Source organism: Miniopterus natalensis, chromosome 9, assembly GCF_054644295.1.
Source record: "Miniopterus natalensis isolate mMinNat1 chromosome 9, mMinNat1.hap1, whole genome shotgun sequence".
Classification (NCBI taxonomy): Eukaryota; Metazoa; Chordata; class Mammalia; order Chiroptera; family Miniopteridae; genus Miniopterus; species Miniopterus natalensis.
The window spans coordinates 46668665-46693397 of NC_142089.1; the positions used below are offsets into that span (position 1 = coordinate 46668665).

General features: G+C 35.5%; 2 protein-coding genes and 3 non-coding genes across 5 annotated transcripts in view; all 5 read left to right on the top strand.

Moving 5' to 3' along the window:
* Positions 1–307: 307 nt before the first annotated feature.
* Positions 308–7688, top strand: RABGGTB (Rab geranylgeranyltransferase subunit beta). Its single transcript, XM_016216810.2, has 7 exons — positions 308–1137; positions 1959–2156; positions 2707–2812; positions 3626–3678; positions 3762–3872; positions 4632–4757; positions 7377–7688. The coding sequence occupies exons 2-7, from the start codon at positions 1968–1970 to the stop codon at positions 7671–7673; spliced, it is 882 nt and encodes a 293-aa protein (XP_016072296.2). The 5' UTR covers positions 308–1137; positions 1959–1967; the 3' UTR covers positions 7674–7688.
* On the top strand, positions 839–917 carry LOC148092454 (small nucleolar RNA SNORD45). The gene has a single exon (XR_015715095.1). It is a non-coding gene; the product is annotated as a small nucleolar RNA SNORD45 (small nucleolar RNA).
* Positions 1449–1531, top strand: LOC148092455 (small nucleolar RNA SNORD45). Its single transcript, XR_015715093.1, has one exon. It is a non-coding gene; the product is annotated as a small nucleolar RNA SNORD45 (small nucleolar RNA).
* Positions 2291–2362, top strand: LOC148092456 (small nucleolar RNA SNORD45). The gene has a single exon (XR_015715092.1). It is a non-coding gene; the product is annotated as a small nucleolar RNA SNORD45 (small nucleolar RNA).
* Positions 7689–10139: 2451 nt separating the features above from the next.
* The window catches only part of MSH4 (mutS homolog 4), a 52708-nt gene continuing 38114 nt past the window's right edge, over positions 10140–24733 (top strand). Inside the window, exons 1-6 of the mRNA XM_016216766.2 lie at positions 10140–10374; positions 14864–15046; positions 19225–19385; positions 20638–20748; positions 22555–22670; positions 23544–23717. Of these exons, the coding sequence (XP_016072252.2) occupies positions 10140–10374; positions 14864–15046; positions 19225–19385; positions 20638–20748; positions 22555–22670; positions 23544–23717 (980 nt within the window). The remainder of the gene's footprint in view (positions 10375–14863; positions 15047–19224; positions 19386–20637; positions 20749–22554; positions 22671–23543; positions 23718–24733) is intronic.

The window sequence follows — 24733 nt, forward strand, 5'->3', positions numbered from 1 at the left end:
TACGCCCGAGAACTTGCCCAGTTCTCTTTTCGTTCTCAGACATGGTGAGTGTGGCAGAGGTTTGCGCTGCAGGCCAGGCGGGTCGGGGAGTAGGCCGGATAGGGTAGTATTCAGCAGCGTGGTTTAGGAAGTCGTGGAGAATGGTTGGGTTAAGGCACGGGCCCTGGAAGGTTTCCTGGGGGCTCAGAGAGGCTGAAGTATTGCTCAGCGTTTTCTGCGGACCTCCCGGGCGCGGTTGCCGCCTTTAATTTTATCCAGGCTTCCTCCTGTCGGCCGGCCTCAGAATTCAAAGGCCCGATTTCTTAATCCGTCAAAACCAGGCCAGTGGGCTGTACTTTTTCCCTTCGATATACATACACATACGTATTTTTTTTATGGCTCAATCTTTGGTAGTAAATTTTAAATGAAATGTAAAGGGAATTTACTACTTTTTGGTAATTGTCATGACCTACTTGTATGAATACAGTTCGGTCTCAGTCACGAAGCTGTAAATAATTGTGGAGAGTTAGAATAGCAACCTCATCCCCTGGGGGTTATTGCAAATGCAGAAACTCACTAAAGCTGGAGAGGGTGAGGCCCAAGGGACTGCTTGCTTGAGCAATGGGATAACTTTTTGGGTGCGTAGAAAGTGCTTTGAAACCTGAGTTCCTAAGGATTAATAAAATTTCATTAAATAGCTTAATTGCAAATTATTGTCTAGCTAGATTTTTGTTTTAATGCTGCAGCTTGCTTTCTGCCACGTGTAAGCCATAAGTTGTCCTGAATTGGGAAGCTTTGATATTCTCTGGTGTTTGTTTTACTCTTTAAGGAAAAGGTAACAGATAAAGGTAATTTTTTGGGTCTGTGATGAGCTGGCATGTATTCTGAATCGAAAGTTGATTACGACTACTTTAGCTCTAGAATTACTCTGAGACCTGAAAAATACCTGAGTCGTTCCAAGAGCTTTAAGTTCAGATGTATATTGACTGTGCTCTGGGGTCAGACATTAAAAGGTAAAAATTTATGAAATCACTACTTTTATTTTGAAAGGGCACACCACAGAAGGATGTTGTTATCAAGTCAGACGCACCTGACACTCTATTATTGGAGAAGCATGCAGATTATATTGCATCCTATGGCTCAAAGAAAGATGATTATGTATGTATGATTTTACGTTAAAAATTTATTTCAAAGAAGTCAAGATTATCCTACATAAGCAGTAGGTTAGTATTTATGGCCCATGTTTCTTAAATAGAGTATCCAACTCCTGCATAGCCAAGGACTGAAGATATGTCCATGAAGTGCAGTGAGGAATACCTTTGGATATCTGAGGTTGAGTGTATATCTGAATTTATCAATAATTATTTAGAGACCTTGGCAGACAAAGTATTTCCCCTCCCAATCAGATTTATAAGAGGTTTGAGGTACAGAATAGATTTCAACTTTTGTACTTGAGGTAATACTTTCAAGGTCAGTGATGTGTTGGCATGTATTACCTGAGTTTACTGCTGATGTGTAATAAACACTAGCTCTAGAATTACGCTGAGACCTTGAAAAACTCTTACCTTGAGTTTTAAACAATGTAGGATAGTTTTCCTCTGGGAAAATCTTAGAAAAAAGTAGTGAACAACTCCCCTGAAAGGAAATATTTTTCCCTGTAGTATACAAACATCTGGATTATTTATCATCTTGGAAAACGCCTAGTATTGATAAATTCTTAAATGATAGGTTCCCATAGCCTTGTAATTATGGAGTCACTAAATACAATGTTCTCCCCAAACTTGAAAAAGGTAACATCTTTTTCTTGATACTAGTCCATCACAGTTGTTTATCATATGCTTCTCAGGTAGTGGGACCCCTATCCCGAAATTTGAGAGCCACAAATTTAAACTCATCATTGATGGGCTAAATGTTTATGTATTCAGTTTCTAACCCAGCATCAATTTAAACTGACACATTAAAGTAATTGTGTATTTTAGGAATACTGTATGTCTGAGTATTTGAGAATGAGTGGCATCTATTGGGGTCTCACTGTAATGGATCTCATGGGACAACTACATCGAATGAATAGAGAAGAAATTCTGACATTTATTAAGTCCTGTCAACACGAGTGTGGTGGAATAAGTGCTAGTATCGGACATGATCCTCATCTTTTGTATACACTGAGTGCTGTCCAGGTAAATACTGATTAAAATTTGGCAATCTTGGTAGTGTATACTCTTATCTGATAGTGGGAAAATTGAAATGAAGGTGACAAAATGAGTATGTCAAAAAGTTACCCTCAGTTTTGCAAATGAAATCTCTTCTACAAGGTCAATGATGTGATGGCATGTATTAGCTGAATTCAAAGTTGATGTAAATTATGAAATGACACTGAGACCTTGGATGGTAAAATGTTTAGTGTATGTAAATATTTGAAAATCACTATTCGGAGTTAAATGTTTTAATTTTGAAGATCCACAAATAAGAGTTTAAGTAAGTTTAGGCTATTTAAGAGTCTTAATTTGAAGTTACAATATTTGTAGAAAAGTGCTTTTAGATGTTTGGGTTTGTTGAAAATGCTATAATTTTATTGCATAAAAGATAGTTTGCATGTTTGAGAAAAGTTCACAATATGCATAGACAAGGATATGCTTGCTTGACTTAAAAGGTAGTTGAGGAAGAACATTAGAAGCAGCTTACCAAGGTTGAAGATGTATTTATTTAACATGATTTTTTTGGTTACAGATTCTCACTCTGTATGATAGTATTAATGTTATTGACGTAAATAAAGTTGTGGAATATGTTCAGAGTCTGCAGAAAGAAGATGGTTCTTTTGCTGGAGATATTTGGGGTAATGTCAGTTTAATCTATGCTACCCAAAATACCAGTAATACAATGTTTTGGTGTTTATTGTAGTAATAAGCTTTGTGGCATATTTTTTTATTTTTAAGTACAATTAATTGGAGGTTTGCTAATTTATAAAAGATTTTTTATTTTTTTTTAAGTTTTTCATCTTTTCAGGTCCCACTAAGCAGCTGGTCTATCTGGAGTTAATAGTCTGCTGGAAGTTCCAGCATGCTCTGTGCTAGTTATGTCAGCATACAGGAGCATTGGAACAGAGGGGGCCAGTCTAAAAGATAAGGTAGGTGGAAATTTTTTCCCTAATATTTGGTGAGTTTGTAAAGTTTAGAAAACTGCTTACTGGCAAGGGGAAAATATTCAAAAACTTTACAAACTTACTGAATATTTGAGTGGAGGGAGGGAATAGTATTTTACTTGATAAATGTAGATAATCTCTACTTTAGGGCTGAATACAGTGCAGGCCGGAGAGACCAGCTGCTTCATGGGATGTGAAAATCTACTTTTATATAATAGGGTAAGTTTATTATTAGGAATGGACTAGTCCTTTTGACTATTTACCTTCCCTTTATGGGCACTGTAGAAGCAACCTAAGATAATTTTCTGTATTTTTGACAAAGCATTTTTATAGTTCTTAGTTTTCTTAGAAGTAAGGTGATTTCACTTCAGATTTAGCTTTGCTTCTGGCAACCTAAAAGTAAATCTTAAGTTTTAACCATGGTAGTTGTACAAAGTAACTTGTGTATATTATGATCAGAAGCCTCTAATAACACTTAAGTTTTGATTTGATTCCTTTTATTTTTAGGAGAAATCGATACAAGATTCTCTTTTTGTGCGGTGGCAACTTTGGCTCTATTGGTAAGTTAAGACTGTTGTATTGGGATTAATTAGTGTCCATGGTTACTTGAATTTAATGAGCATATTTTTTTGTTTGTTTATAGGGGAAGCTGGATGCTATTAATGTGGAAAAGGCAATTGAATTTGTTTTATCATGTATGAACTTTGATGGTGGATTTGGTTGTAGGCCAGGTTCTGAGTCCCATGCTGGGCAGGTAATTCACTAATGCAGATTATAATACATTAATGGCAATTTTAGTGTCTGTTAAATATTAACAAAGTTAATCTGACCAAATGTAGTATAATGTGTGATGTTACATAATAGTTGCTTAATTGCTGGTTAAGGAAGACAATTTTTTTACAATAATTTGCTTTGTATACATTCCCCTGTTGGTGAAACTCAGACCCAGTCAAGCAGAAGTAGATTTGTAATTACCAAAAATACATTCTGATTTCTCCATTAGTGTTTTTCATTTTAATTATTATTTTTTTTAACTTGTTGATCTTTTTTTTTTTTTTTTTTTAAGAGCGAGAAACATCAATTTGTATTCATTGGTTGATTTTTGTATGTGCCCTCACCAGGGATTGAACCTGAGACCTTGGCGTTTCTGGATGACAGCCTGGCCAGGGCTCCATTAGATTTTAACTAAGCAGTGGAAAGCATTTCGTTTCTATCTGTCCTGAACACAACTATTTGCTTGTACCAGAGAACATTGTACATATGTAAATAGTTGTGAAATAAAATATGATTTTAGTCATGGAGAAGTTTTGACAGTAGTATTTCATTGCAAAATTGGATTCTAATAATAGTATGCTTAGGTTTTTTTCAAATAATTATGTGATATTTGCATGTTTACAGTTCTAACTGTTCAATTATCAGTAAGTTTTTAGACATAAAAAGGAGTTTTAATTGAGTAGTTTTTATCACTTATTGAAAACTATTATACACATGTACTTTATGTCTGTAATTTTAGATCTATTGTTGCACAGGATTTCTGGCTATTACTAATCAGTTGCATCAAGTAAATTCTGATTTACTCGGTTGGTGGCTTTGTGAACGACAGTTACCTTCAGGCGGACTGAATGGAAGGCCAGAGAAGGTATTGTTTTAAAGACAAACTGTTCTAAGAGCTTTATAATCTTCAGTGAGTACTACTACGTCTTAACTTTTTCAATATTACATCTCAGAAATGTACACTTGAAACCTATATAATCTTACCAATGTCATCCCAATAAACTAAAAAAAAAAAACAGTAATAGAGGTGGAGAGATAAACCTTGAAAAAATAAGATACTTTTTAATTAATAGATTTTATTTTTTTAGAAGTTTTAAATTTGCATAAAAATTGAGCAGGTAGTATGGAGCATCTCAACTCCGCCACATACAGTTTCCCCTATTTTAACACCTTACCTTATTTTAGAGTGGTACATTCTTAAAATTAATGAACCATTATTGATACATTATTATTTGCTAAAGTCTATAGTTGGCATACAGGTTCACTCTATACTGTACAGTTCTGTAGGTTTTGAAAAATACATAATATCCTGTATCCGCCTTTGTAGCATCATCCAGAATAGTTCACCACCCTAAAATCCCCTGTGCTTCACCTATCCACCCTTCTGTCCTCCCGCAAATGCCTGGAAACCGCTGATCTCTACTATCCTCTATAGTTTTGCCTTTTCCAGAATGTTATGTAGCTGATATTATGTAGATGTAGACTTTTCATAATGGCTTCTTCCACTTAGTAATACGCATTTAAAGTTTCTCTGTCTAAAAGATACTTTTGAAGAAAAGATGTGCATGGATCTTCTGCTGCTTGTTTTACAAATCTGTCTTTTGGTCTTTCCTGTCCTGAAGTAGAGTCTTGAGTTATATAAAGGAGAATACAAAAATGGTATATATTCTTAGCTTTAAACTATATTTATATTTTATATTCACACAATCTGAATTTTTTATATGTTCTGATTGACTTCTTTTTTTTTTTAGAGGAAGGGAGAGGGAGAGAGAGGTATGGATATGTTGCCTCCCACACGTACCCCATCCATGGTCCAAACCAGCAACTCGGGCATGTGCCCTGACCAGGAATCAAACCAATGACCTTTCAGTTTACGGGATGATGCTCACCAACTGAGCCACACTGGCCAGGGCATGAATTCTTAAAGGGTCTTTCCCCCCCATCCTTCGGAAGGCTTTGCATTTTTTAGGCATTGAAGTGAACTAATTTTTCAAACCTTTTATGTCTGGATCTATACGAGGGAATAAGTCATGCATTAAAAGGCTTATGTGAACACATTTATCTAGTATAGAAGATCTCCATGTTGATTTATGGGTGTGAAGGGTCAGTGGGTTTGCCAAATCAAAGAGGTGTTTTAAAAATTGTTAAAACTTTTCACTATCTTTTTCCCCCCAAAGAAAACCTCTAATTTTTGACACTTGGATTTGGAAGGAGGGAATTAATTTTCCTTCATAAGTCAAGTTTTGTTTAGCTCACATATTCTCCAAATTGGGTCTGTAAAGGCCAGATAGTAACTATTTTTAGCTTTGTAGAACCATGTGGTATGTTGCAGCTAAACTACCCTGAAAAGCAAATACTTCCATAGACAGTAAGAAATATATTGGTATGGCTGTGTTGCAGTAAAATTATGGACACATTTGTACTTCATATGATTATCCTGTCCAAAAATCCTTTTGAAAAACTGTTTTTGCCCTGCTGGTGTGGCTCAGTGATTGAGCCTATACCCATGAACTTGGAGATCACAGTTTGATCCCTGGTCAGGGCACATGCTTGGGCTTTGGGCTCAATCCCCATTAGGGGTTGTGCATGAGGCAGCCGATGGATGATTCTCTCTCATTGATGTTTCTATTTTCTATATCTTCCTCTCTCTGAAATCAATTTTTAAAAAAAAACGGCAACTATTCTTTGGTTGTAGTCTAGATTTGACTCAAGCTGTATCTTGCTGGGCCATGACCTAAAAGTATATGATAGGGTGTGGTGGTTCTTTGATAATTTTTGTTTAATTCTGCTTGCTTGGTATTTTTAAGTAAGTTGGGGGTGGGGTGGTAGGAAAATAACCTCAGGTGGTTTCTAGTTAAGGTCCTATGGAAAACCTAGGCAACTTTAACAATCAGAAAATGGGTGGGGGTGGCAATTGACAGGAACCAGCATTTTATAATGTAGGACATTTGTTTTCCTGTATTTACTATTACAGATGTCCCTATTTTCCCCCCTTCTATCCTGCTGGCCATGATGTGCCTATGAATCACCCAAGGATCTTGATGAAGATTCTTTATCAGTTTCAGGCAGGATCCCCTGCATTTCTTAAAACTCTATTTTGAGGGGCCAGGTTTTAGATGATTTTTAAGCAGGTCTGATAGCTACCTGGACAGCACTTGCTGAAAATACTCTATCTGGGGAAATGCAGCATACATCACCATAGATTTCAGGAGCCTTAACCACAAGCTTCTTGGGTAAGGGACATTCATTGCAGAAGAAATATAAGTAGATGGATGTTTGTCAGGAAGTAGTGAAATACATAGCATGGCATTCTGTGGGTTGGAGTGTTTTTTCAGTGATTATCTGATTCTAAGCAATTCTGTGTATGAATTTCAGCGTTTCAAACACTGCATGTCAGTATATCCCTTGACTCCTCCCCGCCCCAACCCACGTGTGGACTAGAGAATGAAATTGTAGCAACTTGGTGGCTTTTTCTTCTTCCTAGTTACCAGATGTGTGCTATTCATGGTGGGTGTTGGCTTCCCTAAAGATAATTGGAAGGCTTCATTGGATTGATCGAGAGAAACTCCGAAGTTTCATCTTGGCATGTCAAGATGAAGAAACTGGAGGATTTGCAGACAGGCCAGGAGATATGGCAAGTATATTTCTGACATGTTCATGTAACAGTTACATTTCAATGTTTTGCATTACTTTATGGTTCAAAGCTATTCTAAACTTAGAAATGTATAGTATTTCCAAATGTTGCTTTAAGAGCAGGGTGCTTTTTTCCCGTAATTTTTGAGACTATACGAAGGATATAAAACATGTTTATAGAAATTTCTCATCACATTTCCAAAATAGGTTAACAACACAATTTAAAGCCATTTTTATTAAGAAAACTTGAAGCGTACATTTAAGTAAAGGAAATACAGTGGGCTCCAGTATCCTGTTGTTCAGAAACAGGGTTTTTAGAAGTTTTGATTTTGTAATACTCTATGAATTCTCATTTTTTTATATAGGTAGATCCTTTTCATACTTTATTTGGAATTGCCGGATTGTCACTTTTGGGAGAAGAACAGATTAAACCTGTTAGTCCTGTTTTTTGCATGCCTGAAGAAGTACTCCGGAGAGTGAATGTTCAGCCTGAACTAGTGAGCTAGATTCATTGATGCAAAAGTTGCTGAGTATAATTTTGTCATCCTAACATTTCTGTATTTGAAATGCTTATAAAACTTATGACTTTGTTAATATTTTGTATATGAATTAATTTTAATAAATTATATAATTATACATATTGTAAAATAAAGACCTATCTTCAGCTTTTGATTTTCTTTTAGAATGCTGATACTCTGAGTACAATATTTTGTTTATGCTTCAAAGTATTTAAATTTCCCTAACAATAGTCTGTAAGAACTCTGGTTAAAGAAGTCTTATATTCTACTTGATTTTTCTCACGTGCTCCCTTCATATGTTATGTAATGATAGTTCATGTAAATTGGTTTGTGTCGATGAGATTGTTAACTGTAAAAATTGATAAGCCCCACATATGAATTAAAAGATGCACAAAAAAGTAAATAGTTGTTGAATTTGGTAGTTATTTCATACACTTACAGTACTCTGACTTGGTCACAGAGTAATTTAGGTAAAGGACAGTTCACCATCTTAGGATAGGATTGCAATCTGGACTACACTTTATTCTAATTTTTAATATTTTATGTCAAAGCCAGCTACTGACTACCAACGAATTGTTGGCTTTTTCCTCCCTCCCAATAAGGAAATAGAAGACAATAGTTACCATAGTATTTTCTGTATACTTTTTTTTTCTCCAGAAATACTAAAATAAGCACAACTATTCTCTTAGTTTTGCATTCTTGGTGAAAAAGTTTCTGTGAACATTTTTCTTGAGGTGGAAGTTGAAATTTCTCAAAAACATTACACAAGGTTGTGTAATAGTCATTTGTCAACAATAAAAAGTTTTACAAATGCATAGGGATGGTTCACTTATATTGATCAATGTCAATTTTAACATCTTGCATATAGGTACTTGAATTAGATTCTTGGAGTATACAGTAGCACTTTGACAATTCACTAGTCTTTCTGGAAGCTTGGAGGTCATTGGATGGAACAGTTATTTAAATAGTATCATAGGAAGTGTTTGGAGAAGATTCGAAGTCTACAGTCATTGCATTTTAGTGAACTATGCTGTGAATATCTGATTTATTAGGATACTAAATTGCATGAATTCAATGTTTTAAATGATTGCCTAATGGTATCCAGAGTATTTCACTCTTTTTCAATCCTATTATCTCTGATTTCCATATTCATGAAAACCGAACAGATAGAGAACTTAATTTCCCAAAGGTTGTTTGTTGAGAAGCTTGAGTTAGAAATTGTGTAGTCTCCTAACTAAATTACCTGTGTGAAACCACAGTAGTAGAAATTGAGATTGGGAGCAGTTCCTAAAACTGTCCCAAAAGATCCATTGTTTAACTGCTGCTTACTCTACTGTGCATACAACTGTGCTTACTCTACTGTGCATACAACCATGTGCTTACTGTACTGTGCATACAACCATGTGCTTACTCTACTGTGCATACAACCATGTGCTTACTGTACTGTGCATACAACCATGTGCTTACTCTACTGTGCATACAACCATGTGCTTACTCTACTGTGCATACAACCATCTGCTTACTCTACTGTGCATACAACCATGTGCTTACTGGTTGAAGGGCAATCTTGCTCTGATTACAGCCGTGTGGATGCTTCACTGATAATATAGGAGGTTATGGCTCCTGTATTTAGCCACAAGACCAATGTTAGGTGGGTTGTACTACAAAGTGTGAGCATTAAAAAGAAGCTAGTGTATTTGGGAGTATGTGGGGAATGTTAAATGAAGCCTTGGTGTAAGAAATCGGGTGCTGCGTGAATCCTGCGGCTACCGCGGTCATCGGTGGGCCATGAGGAACTCCATTCAGGTGGTAACCTGCAGGATGAGGAGGGCTGTGCCTCAGATTCAGCTCGTAACCAAACCCCGTGGGAGGCGGCGGCGTTGCGAACCGCCGGGAGTTCATTGTCGGTGGGGACCGCCGTGCGCTGGTGGAAAGCTGGAGGCCTGTGCGCCTGCGCGCCTGCGCGCTGCCGCTCGGCGCCTGCGCCCTGCGACTCGGTGCGTCCGCGCGCCGTCCTCCCGCCCTTTCCCGCGTGGCGTCTGTCAGAGGGCGGAGGGGCCGGTCGGAAACCTCACGGGCGCCTAAGGATCGTGAGGATGCTGAGGCCGGAGATGTCATCAACCTCACCTTCGGTCCCTGCGGCTTCCCAGTCACCCACAGGGTCTCTGTCACAAGGGCCCCGCTACGATTTCGGACTCCAGGAGACACCTCGGAGCCTCCCTTCAGCCACGGCCTCTGCCTCCACCCCGCCCGGCACGTCTGGGGCCGCGGGCGACCGGAGCAGCAGCAGCAGCCTCGCTGGTCACCTGCCCAGCGCTCTGCGGGCTCAAGGCAAGGAGTGGTTGGTGAATTCCCCATGGGGTAGAGGCTTGCAGCTCCCGGAGGTTCAGGGAGCGGTGGTTGGTGGTTAGCAGAGAAATGGCAGTTGTGGTGCTTGGAGGATGAGAACGGGGGTGCGCTGAGTGACTAAAAGGCTGACTATGCAAATTGGTTTTATTACAAGGCTGTGATGACGGGTGGGTAAGTTCCGAGGAAGGCTGAACTATCTGATATAATGCCCTTTCTTCCCCCTAACCATGCCCCCCCCCCCGCCAAAATACAGTTGATCCATGAACAGTGTGTGTGGGGGGGGAGGTGTTGTGTTAGGGCCACCAACCCCACCCAATCGAAAATCCCTGTGTAACTTTTGGCTCCCCCAAAACTTACACTACTAGCCTTCTGTTGACTAGAAGCCTCTCCACCAGTAATACAGTCAATTAACATGTATTTTGTATGTTTATATGTATTATATACTGTATTCTTACAATAAAGTAAGCTAGAGAAAAGAAAATGTTACTAAGAAAATCATAAGGAGGAGAAAATACATTGGTAGTATTTATTGAAAAAAAAAACAAACAAAAACCACATAAGGACCTGCATAGTTCAAACCCCTGTTCAACAGTCAACTGTATGTGACAAAACGACAGAATTTGTGTAAGAGTTTAGTGATAGGAGTGGTGAACCTCTTGGCTCCTGAACTTAAGGCTCCAAGCCTTCTAGGATGTAATGAAAATAGATTAAACTTAACATTTATTGAATTCAGGTTAATGGTATGTTTACTATTACAAAATGCATCTCCTTCAAGGTGGGTTCAACTCATTTATTTTATATTTAGTTACTCCATAGCAAAACCATGCCTGTCTTTTCACATACCATTGCAACCCCATGGTATGGTAACAAATGTCAAATCCAACGGTCACTTTTCAGTTCACCCCATGTGAACTTTCCACTGTGTTTAATATTCTTCATGGGTCTTCTCATGAATTCTCTTAATTTGGTTTCCTTGACTCTACTCCCAATTTTCTCCCAAGTGTTCCAGAGAACTGCACTCACCTTTGTTAGTTTCCTAATTATTGGTTTGTCCTTAGTTTTCATTTTCTTTTCTAGGCCATTTCATCCTGGATGTGATTATCACCACAGCTCTGATTTCATCTCTATTCCAAATTTGTGTTTCAAACGGTCTTCTGGAGTTTCTAGTGAGGGACCAATGGACACTTCAGACTCACAATACGATCCTTATCTCAATCATTGGGTTGCCTAAATCTTAAACTAAGAAGACTCCAACAATTCAATTATTCCCTCACTCACAGCATCCAAATATAGTCCTGTCTGTATCTTTCAAATAATTCTGTTCCTTTCTATCTTAGTGCCATTACAGGCCCTCATTATTTTATGTCTGAATTATTGCATCAAACTCCTAAGTATTCCTTTTTCCAAGTTTAGTGTCACTAGACTCATACGGAAAATGAAAATCTAATATCCCTTGCCACTTAAAGAATCAGTGACTCTGTATTTGCAGATACAAGATCAAACTCTAACAGGATAACCAAGGCTATTTGGGGTCTGTTTTGTCTTTACAGCCTTATATTCCATCATGTCTTAATTTACCTTATTTTCTAACTGAACTGGGCTTCTTGGAGATTTACCAAGGCAGCATGCATGTTCATTGTCATTATAATCCCCCTCTTCATGAAATGGTTTTTCACACATATTTTCAACAGTAATCACACCCACTAATTAATGAGTACCCACTCTGTTCCATCTCCTTACTAGGCATTTGATATTTTTGATCCTCACAATAATTCTGCGAAGTCTTTTATTTTAAACTTTTAAAATCTCTGTTTACAGAGGGATCCAAGACCCTGACAAGTGAAATAGTTATGTTAGGAGACAAGGATAATAATATTCTGTCCTACCTAGGATCTTATAGTTCAGTAGGGAAGACAGACTTAAACATCAATCAATAAACTTATAAGAGAACTATATTTGAGGTATTTAGAGATTTTTGAGGTTTATAAGAAAGGGGAACAAAAAATTTTTATAGAGGAAGTGCAACTTGAGTTGGTATTGAAACATAACTAGGACAAAGAATATCAGCTAAGGAGAGAAAAGAAACTGAATATTCTTAAGAAAGAAAACCCTGTGCAAAGACTCAGAAGTGTGATATAGAATGTCATGTTTGTAGGACTGCAAATAATTTTGTTTGGCTAGAGCAGGAGGGTGATCTGACATAAACTTGGAGTACTTGTAGAAATTTGGTCCGGGAAGCAAATAGGTTTTGTCTGCTATGCCAACAACAGGTTTCTGGCTTTGGTGACTGGATAAATGGTAGTACTGTTTCCTGGGGGGGTGGGGGGGAGGAATTTTGTTGGAGAACCAACTTTTAGAAGGAAAATGATAAATCTGTATGGACATATTGAGTGTGAAGAACCTCTGGGATATATCTGTATATTCATATTAAGGCAATTGAATATATGGATTTAGGGCTAAAAAGAGAAACTTGGGATAGATACAGATTTGTAAATTACCACCGTATTTGAGTTCAGAGGGGAGAACATAAAGAAGGTACAGCAAAATAGAGGTCAAAGAAATTAGAGGAATGAGCTTAAAGTCTGAAAGTAACCTGAGAACAAGACGCAGCCCACTCTGTCTCCAGATTCTGGTAACCACTCCCTTCCTTAGCTCCTTTAAGCCTAGAGATGGTAATGGAGCAAACTTTGTTCTAGTTCTACACACTTCTTTATGATGATATCCTTCCACCCTCTCCATTACCTTTTTAAATAATTCCCTTTACCAAACTCTCCTAAAATAATTCTAGTTTGAGTGTGTCATATGATTCTTGCTGGGAATCATACAAAGGAGTCAGATTTTATCATATGGTGAGTAATGGGGAAATACTGACGAATTGTAAGATAGGGAGACATGGTGAAATTTCTTTTTCAGAATGAGATATGAAGACTATTAGAGAGGCATAAAACTGGAGGCAAGGAGACATAGGAGACTTTAGCAAAAGTCCTGAAGAAGACATGGGCCTAAAATGGGCTAATAGGAGTGGAGGTAGAGAGAAATTTTAGTGATATTTAAAAGAAAAAACAATAATACTTGGTCATGGATTAGTTGTTAGGATTGATGCAAAAGGAATTAAGAATGACTCCTAAGTTTATGACTTGGGTGACAGGCTACAGGATAGTACAGTTGACCACAACTAGTAATAAATAATAAATTTTGAAGGGAAAATACTGATTGAATTTTAAATTTTATTTATTTCTGATTTAATGTAAATAGCCACATGTGGTAAGTAGCTACTACATTGAATAATGCAGGTATTGACTTAAGAATGGTTTTTACATTTTAAAGGGCTAAAAAAGTAAAATAATATTTTGTGACATGTGAAAAATACATGAAATTCAGATTTCAGTACCCAGAAATATAATTTTATTGAAATGCAGCCATGCTCATTCAGTGACATATTTTCTATGGCTGCTTTCCTGCTATAGTGTCAAGAGTTTAGTGATTGTGAAAGATCCTATGGCCCACAAAGCCTGTACTATCTGGTCCTTTATTAAAAAGTTTGACAGCCTGTGGTTTACAGTGTAAGAAAGGAGTTAGGGGTGTATATGAAGACTTGAGAGTTGTCAGGAAATAGACATTAATAGAAACCAAGATAATAGATGAGATGCCCAAAGAAAATGTATAATGTTGATGTGTGAGAGGTGGTAAAAAATATGGAACCTTGGGAAGCCGTCAGTTAAGAGACAGGAAAAAGGAACTGGGAAAGGAAACTAAAAGCAAGTGTTTTGTTTTGTTTTGTAAATCCTCACCCAAGGACATTTTTTCCATTGATTTTTAGAGAAAGTGGAAGGAAGGGAGGGAGGGAGAGAGAGAAACATCGCTGTGAGAGAGACTATTGATTGGTTGCCTTCTGTACGTGCCCTAAACGGGGATAGAACCCACAGCCTAGATATGTGCCCTGACTGGGAATTGAACCCCGTGCTCCAACCAACTGTACCACACCAGGCAGGGCTGAGCCTCATTATTTTTAAAAAGACAATATGCTAGGCCGTTTTTGTATATTATTTTGAGTTTTATCACAATCCTGTGAAGTAGGTAATATACTAACAGGTTAAGTACTTACATAAGGAAATGAATTCAAGTGAATCTAAAATTTTATACATTTACGTGGGAAAAGAACTTCAATGAAGTCAACAGAGAAAAATGGTCCATAAAGCAAACACATATGGTATATTTGAAGATTAGAAGGTCATGAACTTGTAGAAGCAAAAGCCATATTCGCAAGCAATTTTCCTTATGTTTTAGTACAAGATTAATTGATCACTAATGTCATTTGTTATAATTTGTTGTATTTTAAAAATTTGTATTTTAAAATGTATTTTAAAAATTTGTTAACATATTTTATAGACTTGAACATAGTACAATTGTAGGGATTAATTGTTGCATAATTCTGAATCTTTAAGAACTGACATTTAATTTTTCGAATTAGGGTCATTCTTTGGAAACAGAAGATCTTATGCAGAAAACATATTTGCATCAAATTTTAATTTTGGTACAAACTCATCTTCTGCACGAGACAATAATTATCCTCAAACACTAAAAACTCCCTTGTCTGCTGGAAATCCCCAGAGATCAGGTTATAAAAGTTGGACACCGCAAATGGGATATTCAGGTAAAATGAGTGGAATATTGATCTAGATAACTTTTTGAAACTTTAAAAGTTTTTTAAATTATAAAATAGGGTGGTTAAATTCATTTGAAGTGTTTTGTACCTGATATGAATGATAAATACATCAATTTATCCATATCCATAATTTGAGACGAGGTTAATAAGGCTACATAGTTTCCAATAGTTTGTTAATAAATGCAGTTCTACATTATTTTAACCATTCTGCCAAAACACAAGAAGAAGATGTCCCTTTTATATATGATGTTTCAGTCTAGAAGCTGATTCTGATAATACTATGGAGTGGTTTCAAAAAAATACTTAAGTTTTAGCTTTTATCTAAATTTACTAGATTTTCTTGAGGGGAAAATGAGTGAAATAGGTCTTAATGTGTAAGCATTTTCTAAGGGAAAGTAGAATTTCTTGATTATTGGGCATGTGAATGTATATACATTTACAAGATGATGACAAATTGTTTTTCTGAGTGGTTCTACCAGCTACATTCTTACTAGCAATGTATGAGAGTTTTTGTTATTTTACATCCGTTTCAACACTTGGTATTGTCAGATTTTTTAACATTTACCAGTCAAGCAGTTGTAAAATACTACCTATAGCCTGAATTTGCATTTTCCTGGTTATAAATGAGGTTGATTATTTTTTTGTGTACTTTCGGTCATATAGCCTTCATTTTTTGTGAAATGACTATGTCCTTTGCCCATTTTTCTTTAGGTTTATTTTTCTGGAGTTGTAGAAATTATTTATACATTCTGAATACTAAATCTTTTGCTAATAACATGTTTTGTATATAGCTTCTGTAGGTTTGTAGCTTGTCTTCCTCCTTTCTTTTTGATGCCCTTTGAAGAATAGAAATTCTTAATTTTACACATTTTTGAGTAAATGTTCTGATCTGCTTGAAAGTAATGGTTTTTTATTTTTAAAATTATGTTATATATATGTCTACTAGGTAATTTTTAAAATTATGTTGTTTAAGTCTATGTCGCTATTGACTTTTTTGTGGAGATATGTTAAAATCTCCCATTATGATTGTGGACTTGTCTGTTTCTCTTGTAGTTCTTATAATTTTTTGTTTGCATATTTTGAGGCTATTTTATTAGAAATATAAATATTTAGCATTGTTATATCTTGTTATAAAATGACTTCATCTCTAGATATGCTTTTTGCTTTAAAGTTTATAGCAACTCCTTTCTGTTTATTAGTGCTTATATAGTATATCTATTTTTCTATTTTTTTTGCTTTCACACTTATATATAGGCAAGTGGCCTCAAAGAAAATTGTCCACTTTTGCTGGACTTACCTCTCTGGATTCTTGTATTTTTTTTTTTATATAGGCCCAGAAATTCCTCAATATCTTTCTGCTCTTTAATACTTTGTTGTTTGTTTGTTTGTTTGTTAATCCCCACCAGAGCATATTTCCTCCATTGCTTTTCAGAGAGAGTGGAAGGGAGGGACAGAGGAAGAAAGAACGGGGGCAAGGGGAGAGAAACATTGCTGTGAGAGAGACACATTGCTGGTTGCCTCCTACATTCCTCCCAGCTGGGTGCAGGGAGCGAACCCACAACCCAGGTACAGGCCCTTGACTGGGAATTGAACCTTTGACCCTTTGGTGCTTGGGCAGTGCTCTAACCACTGCACCGCACCAGCCAGGGCTAATACTTTTTTTTAAAGCTAAATTGAAAGTATCAGTATGACTTCATGGCATATATGTCCTGACACACAAACACAAGTATTCCTGAAACTCTTTAATGCTTTTAAGAAGTTTTTTTGTATGTTTGTATTTTTGTTGTTTATATTTTGTATGCATTTTGCATGTGTGTTTGTATATTTATATTTTACCTAGGAGTTGTTTTCATCAAGAGAATTTATTTAAATAACTTTGTCTACCATTACCAGAAGCAGAAATCAGAATTCTTCCCTTTAATATCAAATTTATCAATATTTTCTTTCATGATTATTGCTTTGTGTGTATTGATTAGGAACTTTATTCCTGTCCCAGGTCAGAAAAATATTCTATATTTTCCTCCAAGAGTTTTGCAGTTTTGCATACTTCATTTAAGTTTTTAATATATCTCAAATTGATTTTTGTTTATGAGGTAAGAGGTCAATTTCATGTTTTCCATAAAGATAATTTCTATTTCTTGAATATCCTTCCTCCACTGACTTGGAATGCCACCTTTTTCATATATCATAGACCCATATATGTATGGTTCTGTTTCTACCTCTCTTTTAACTTCCATGAGTCATTGTATGTCTTTGCCAGTATCACACTGTCTTTAGCTTTGTATTACATCTTGATGTCTATAAGGACAGCCCTCCCAGCCTATCCTCCACTAAAGAGTCTTGACTCTTCTTGTCCTTTTGCTATTCCATATAAATTTTAGACCAGTTTATCAAGTGTCACAGGCAACACACTGAAATAGTAATTGAAATTGCATTTGTACTGAATCAATAGATCCTTTAAGGGGAGAATTGAAATATCGAGTATTTTATCCATAAGTGTGGGATATCTTTTCACTTTCTTAGGCCTTATTTTAACATTTCTCCATAAAGTTTTATGATTTTCTACATGTAGATTTTATATGTGTTTGTTAGATTTATTTCTATGTATCTTATAATTTTTGTGGTGATTATAGTTTCTTTTAAAAATTACACTTTCTAAATTTTTATGGCTGATCTATAGACATACAATTGATTTTAATTGATTTTTTATGGTCAGCCACTATATTAGTTTGCTAGGGTTGCCATAACAAAATGATTTGGTGGCTTTAAATAACAGAAATTTACTTTTTATTTGACCCTAGAAGTTCAAGATATCAGCAGATTGCTTTCATTCTGAGGCCTTTCTCCTTGCCTTGACAATGACCATCTTCTTCTGGTCTCTTCACATGGCACCTCTGTTCTTTTTTGTGTGTTCTAATCCTTTCTTATAAGGACACCAGTCATAGTGGGTTAAGGCTCACCCTAATAACCTCATTTAACCTTATTTACCTTTTTGAAGGCCCTATCTCCAAATACAGAGTAGGGGAAAAGTAGGTTTATAATTGTTCATATGGAAAATAATACAATAATTAATAACTAATACTACAAGAATAAACTCCCTTTTCCCCATAGTCACATCTGTAAACCTACTGTTGCCCCACCCTGTATAGTCACATTCTGAATTCATTGTGCCACTGAACATGAAGTTTAGGACTTCAACATATGAATTTGGCGGGGGAGGGGCGCACAATTTAGCCTACAATAGCCACCTTGCTATTGTATTCTTATGGTTTCTAATAATTTTTGGCTCCCCATTGCTAATAAGATCAAGTTTAAATATCTTGACATACTTTATGAAGGACTGCATGAGAAAGCTCTAGTCAGTCTTTCCAGCATCACCTCATACTATTTTTTCACTTATGATAATTAAATGAGTTAATCCAAGTAAAGAATTTAGAACATTCTTGGCATATTAAGAAATAAAATATCCACCATTACACAGATATCTTGTAATTGGAATTTATAGTTGTATAATATATATAATCCTATTATTATTATTATTATTTTTAAATATATCTTTATTGATTTCAGAGAGAGGAAAGGAGAGGGAGAGAGAGAGAGACAGAAACATTAATGATAAGAGACAGAAACATCAATGATGTGCCCTGACCGGGAATCGAACCCGGATCGCCTGGATCCTAGGTCGACACTCAACCCCTGAGCCACACACGGCCGGGCTATACTCCTATTTGATTGTTTCAGTCAGCTCTTGAGTTAGGCCAGGGCAGTTATTCCATTATATTTTGTGATTGATGATTATTTATTATGAAATAATTTGCTCAAATTTATGTAGCTTTTAAGTGACAGAGTAAAATAAATAATCTAGAGGTTTGTTTTTATTCCAAATTCAGTGTTTCTTTTATGACTGTATTTCAATAAAATGCAAAATGAAACAGTGTATAAATTATTTCTAAATGTGAATGAAGTTAAGTTTTGGTGAAATACTTTGAGAATTAACATTTTTATTTTGTCTGAATGTGAAAAGTTATTTTTTGATGAGTAAAAAAAGATTATTTCCTTGAATATTAATAGCCATGTCCTAGACTTGATGCCTTGAGGTCTTATGAGAAAAACCTAGAAATTACTTTTATTAATGTTTATACATTAAAAAAATTTCTTTTTAGCAGCTACATCCTCATCTGCAGTTTCTGCACACTCCCCATCAGTTATTGTAGCTGTTGTAGAAGGGAGAGGACTTGCCAGAGGTGAAATAGGAATGGCAAGTATTGATTTAAAGAGCCCACAAATTATATTATCTCAGTTTGCAGACAACACAACATATGCAAAGGTAAATATTTATAATCCTAGAAAATGATTGACCTATTGGGCACTAGGTAGATTTTCAAGTCAGTACCTTCCTAATTAGTTTACTTTTTGGTAGAATATAGGTTATTCATTATTGTACTAATATTAGTCTGAATTAAAATAAAATTGTTTTACATTTGATATATTTTTAGTATATTTACTCCTAAAAATAATGCTTTGCTATTACTTAAACATTCCAAATTGTTGTTAATACTAGTTTCTAAAATTATTATCTTTAATAATTCCTGGGTTTGTTCCAAAGATGATATATGTAACAGTGCTGTCTCGAAAGTGTTATTTCCACTGAACTGTATTTGAATTTTGTTTTTGAGAGTTAAGGGAAGCTGGTCTCTTAGGTCAGTCATAATTTAATCTCTTTTTGCCTTTTCTTCCTATTACTCATTAATTTGGGCTACTGGTCTATTATCATGGGAATTTGTGTGACTTAACAGGCAGAGGTAGTCTATTCCAACTCTTTGTATTCTAAAAAGTTATTTGACCCAATTACTATTATTAAAAAAGATGATATACTATTTTATTTTTAGTGGGATTTTTTTTTATTCCTTTCTCTAATTCTCCTTTATGGTTCCCCAGTATATATATAGGCTTCCTTTTCCTACTTAATACATTTTTTAATATACCTAACAACCTAACTGATATTAGTACTGCCTACTACCTTCACCTCTGGTTATTTCACATTTTCATGCAATTTCAAAAGAATAGGAAACAAGTTTTTATAAAACAAGAATGTTAGTCAAACTGATTAAGTATTGTTGTGTCTAGAATAGTTCAAAAAGCATAAGTCATAAAGCAGAAGTTTCTCATCTTTGATTTTTTACTTTTCAACTTCTAAGCTGTGTTGGTGAGGTCATATTGATTGTCGCCATAGTTAAACTATTGAATGTTAGAACAATTTATTTTTTAAAATCTTATTTTAGGAATATGTATTTGATAAATTCAAATTAATTTTGGGGCTTAGAGCTGTTACAAACTATTGTGAGTGAAATATAGCCTATGCTTATGATAATATTTTATATTTGTAATTGTATAGGATATATGTTTAATATACAATAATTAGAAATACACTTTAATTGAAGTATATAATTAGGACAGTTGTACCTTTATATTTCTATGAAGTAATTTTAAGTACTTCTCTCTCAAAAAATTATGAAACATTTTTGCTTTAGGGAATCCTAAGCTTACTTTTAAGAAATTGATTATCCAAATGATTTTAGGTGATCACTAAACTCAAAATTTTATCACCTTTGGAAATAATAATGTCAAATACTGCTTGTGTTGTGGGGAATTCAACTAAGTTGTTTACTCTGATCACAGAAAATTTCAAGGTAAGTGATTTTATTCTTAATAGTAACATTAGAGATCTTTATTTAAAATCCATTTTGTAATATTATTCTAAGGAACAATACTTTCAGTAACTTTATGTGGCAAGAGTAGGTTTACAGTTGTGAGTACACAAAACAGTTTATTTTTGTATTAGTATTTATTAATTATTGTGTTATTTTCCATACAAACAACTGTAAACCTACTTTTGCCCCATCCTGTATTTAGTACCCTGAAGTATGCACGAAACACGAGTTCTAATCTAATGAACTATTAATACATATAGTAAAAATGACCCTTGACCTATTTTATTTTTTTAATATGTCTATTGATTTCAGAGAGAGGAAGGGAGAGGGAGAGAGAAACATCAATGATGAGAGTCATTGATCGGCTGCTTCCTGCACGCCCCCTGCTGGGGATTGAGCCTGCAACTTGGGCATGTGCTGTGACCAGGAATGGAACCATGATTTCCTGGATCATAGGTTGATGCTCAACCACTGCGCCGTGTCAGCTGGGCTGTAAATCTCCCTTTTTTGTGGAAGGGGTCTGTTGCTCCAAACCAAATAGGCAGCATTGCAGTTGGATTAATTCCTGATGAGTGCAAATTATTTTCACAATATACTGTATTTTGTTATGTTCATAGACTTATCTTTAACACTTTTGGCAACAAGCTGAGACTTAGGGTTCAATGAGTTCTTTATTGTTTTTAATATACGGGATCTACAGTCACGTAAGATTTTTTTCTGGTGCTCTTAGAGATCCTATGGTAGCTCAGCTGTCTTTGATTCATTGTTAGAAATGGTCCCTCTTGTAAATCTATTGTCTCTATTAGACAAGTCTCTTTATCTGTTGTTTCTTTCATTCATTTTTTCTGACTTCTTTCCATCACCCTTATTAATGTAAATCTCTCCAACTTCCATTATTTTGTTTTGATTAAGCATGCTAAGTTATTGGTTATAAATAACAGATTTTTTTTTCCAGTCTTACATAGCTTTTTAACAATCCAGTGTTAAATTACTATTCTTACCTATTTTTGTTCAAAGTAGTATATACCTTTTGCTCTCCAGCAGGATGGGGAACCTTTATTCTGCCAAGGGCCATTTGGATATTTATAACATCATTTGAGGGCCATACAAAATTATCAATTTAAAAATTAGGTATGACAAAAGCTCCTAGATTTATTGAATTTCAAGTCCCGCCTACAGTTGCCTTGTCAGGGCCAGACCAAATGATTTCTCAGGCAGGACGTTCCCCACCCCTGCTCTACAACTTCACGCTCGCTGTTTTTTCTCTTTTAAAAAAATTCTATTATTGACTTTTCTTTATTTTAAATAAATGAAATTCACCTCATGTAGATATCACTGCATAGATTTGATAGGTGGAATTGATGTTTTCATCTTCCTCAACTAGCACATTATAAGGATCTACTCTACTCAATTATGATGGAGTACATCAGGCTGATTGTAAACCTGTGTGATGATGCTGCTATAGAATAAAATTACTGAAAGGAACTCTTATGTTTATTTTTTATTATGGTTCCTGACATATTCAGTTAAATTTCATGTGAGTATGCTCTAATAAGAGCTACAGGCTGTACTATAATTCACTTAACAATACAGATGATCATTCTTTTTTTTGTAAATAAGAAAACTTAATTTAATTCTGGAAAACATTAAAAATAAACTTTATATAGTATTTAAGCTGTGTACAGACATGTGTTTAAGAAGCCAGTTTTTTGGGGAAAAAAGAAACTAGTTTTGGGTAGGTGCATGAAACTTAAAATTTATTTTGAAATTAAAATTTTTTTTCAGAATGTAAATTTCACTACTGTCCAAAGGAAATACTTCAATGAGACAAAAGGATTAGAGTACATCGAACAGTTATGCATAGCAGAATTCAGCACTGTCCTGATGGAGGTTCAGTCCAAGTAAGCCATGACTTAAGGAAAATCATAAGTTTTAGTGTGAGTTCCACAAGGGCAAGGTCTTTTGTCTGTTTTGTCCTCTGCTGTATTCTCTACCTAGAAAAGTGCCTGGCTTATAATACAACCAAGTAATTATTGAAATAGTAGAATATTTAACTAAAATTTACACACAAGGCATATCTTTCTAACTTAATTTATATAGAATTTCTCCAAATTAGTCATAATCTATTGCCCTAATGGTTGCTGCTCACTTTACTTTGGAGTGAAAAGCTTAAGTAGCTATAGTAAGCTAGAAATTGGAGGGCACAGATGTGAAACACAATTAAAGTTGTGTTTCTGTTACTTCATATCTTTACTCCCAAAAGATTCAGCATGACACAGGGAATGATATTTTTGGAAAGGATATTTCTTAGAACATGCTAAACAGATACTTTCTTTGACCACTTGCATACTCAGTTAATCACAGTGACTATCTTCACTGAGATCATAACGTACTTTCCTATACATTGGACCCTCCTGACTTTACCTTTAAAGCTCAGACTCTTTCAACACTATTTGAATACTTAGAATGGTACATCAAAAATTGGCATGAATTACCATTAAATGCTAACTCCTAACGTGATTTATTGGCATCTAATATCCCTTAAGTATCAGACTTCAGAAAATTGTCCATTTTTATCAACTTCTATGTTTTAGAGGTAATATATATAGTTTTAAAAAAATCAGGAATACTTAATGTCCTTTTTTTCTTTGAATTTGAGCAGTGCTATGCAAATAATTTTTCAAATATTAAGGTAAAATAGATATTTCATTTTATAGCAATATATATATTTAATTATAAAGATTTATAGTGATGTATTATTGGTCATCTTACAGGTATTACTGCCTTGCAGCTGTTGCAGCTTTATTAAAATATGTTGAATTTATTCAAAATTCAGTTTATGCACCAAAATCACTGAAGATTTGTTTCCAAGGTAGTGAACAGACAGCCATGATAGATTCATCATCAGCCCAAAACCTTGAATTACTAGTAAATAATCAAGACTGTAGGTAAGATCACCCATTTTTTCTTATAAAATGTATCAGTATATTTTATTAGGCCATATTTTTATGAATAGTTACTTTACATTTAAAAAAATTGATTGATGGAGAATGATTGTCATTGTTGCTGAACTGTTCAGATGTTTCACCAAAATCAGGTTTTAAAAGATACTTGTGGAAATGGCACAGGCATCATGGCAGAGTGAGAGGACTCCATTGTTTCCCCCCTTAAACTTAAAACAAATCAGACAACTATAATTTAACAAATGATTCCCTGCTCAACACACAAACATGCTTGAAAGACCCATGCATTGGGACATCTGAAGTTGGGCATTTTGGTGAAGCAGGTCGGAGGAAGGACAAGGGTGGTGGCTGCTGATGCAGTTCTGAGCTTACTACAACTCCAGCAAGAGCAATAGCATAGGAGAAGTCAGGCTTCACTAAGAGGGGCAGAAACCTTTTCTCTTTGAGAAAAGACATCTCCGTTCTCTATCCCTATTGAGGTAGAGCCAGGTACAGGTGGCTGGGAAGCTTAAAACAACACAGCAGTGCTGACAATCATTACTGGTATGGGGGTGGAGCTATAAGATTGCAGCCTTGCTCCTTGCCTCCAACTCCCTGGCAGAGCCTGGTAAAGAAAGCTGGGAGGCTTTAAACAATGCAACAGGGTAACAGCCATTACTGGAAATGGGCAGAGCCACAGGATGGCAAGATTACACCCCCAGCCACGCACCCCACCCCCCAGCAGAGCCTGGTAAAGAATTCTGAAACTCCCCAAGCAGCATAGCAGAAAAGAAAGTACCCTACCTATCAGCCTGCTAAACTGTTGAGAGAAAAATAGATTCTAAATAAGAAAAGAGTTTACTACCTTAAATACCATGAACCAACCAAGGTAACTTGGTAACATAGAAAATGGTCTCTATAAACCAAACTCAGTCCTGGAATACAGTGATTTAAATGACAGAAAATTCAACATTGCAGTTATGAAACAAAACGATGAAAGTACATTGAACAGTTACACATAG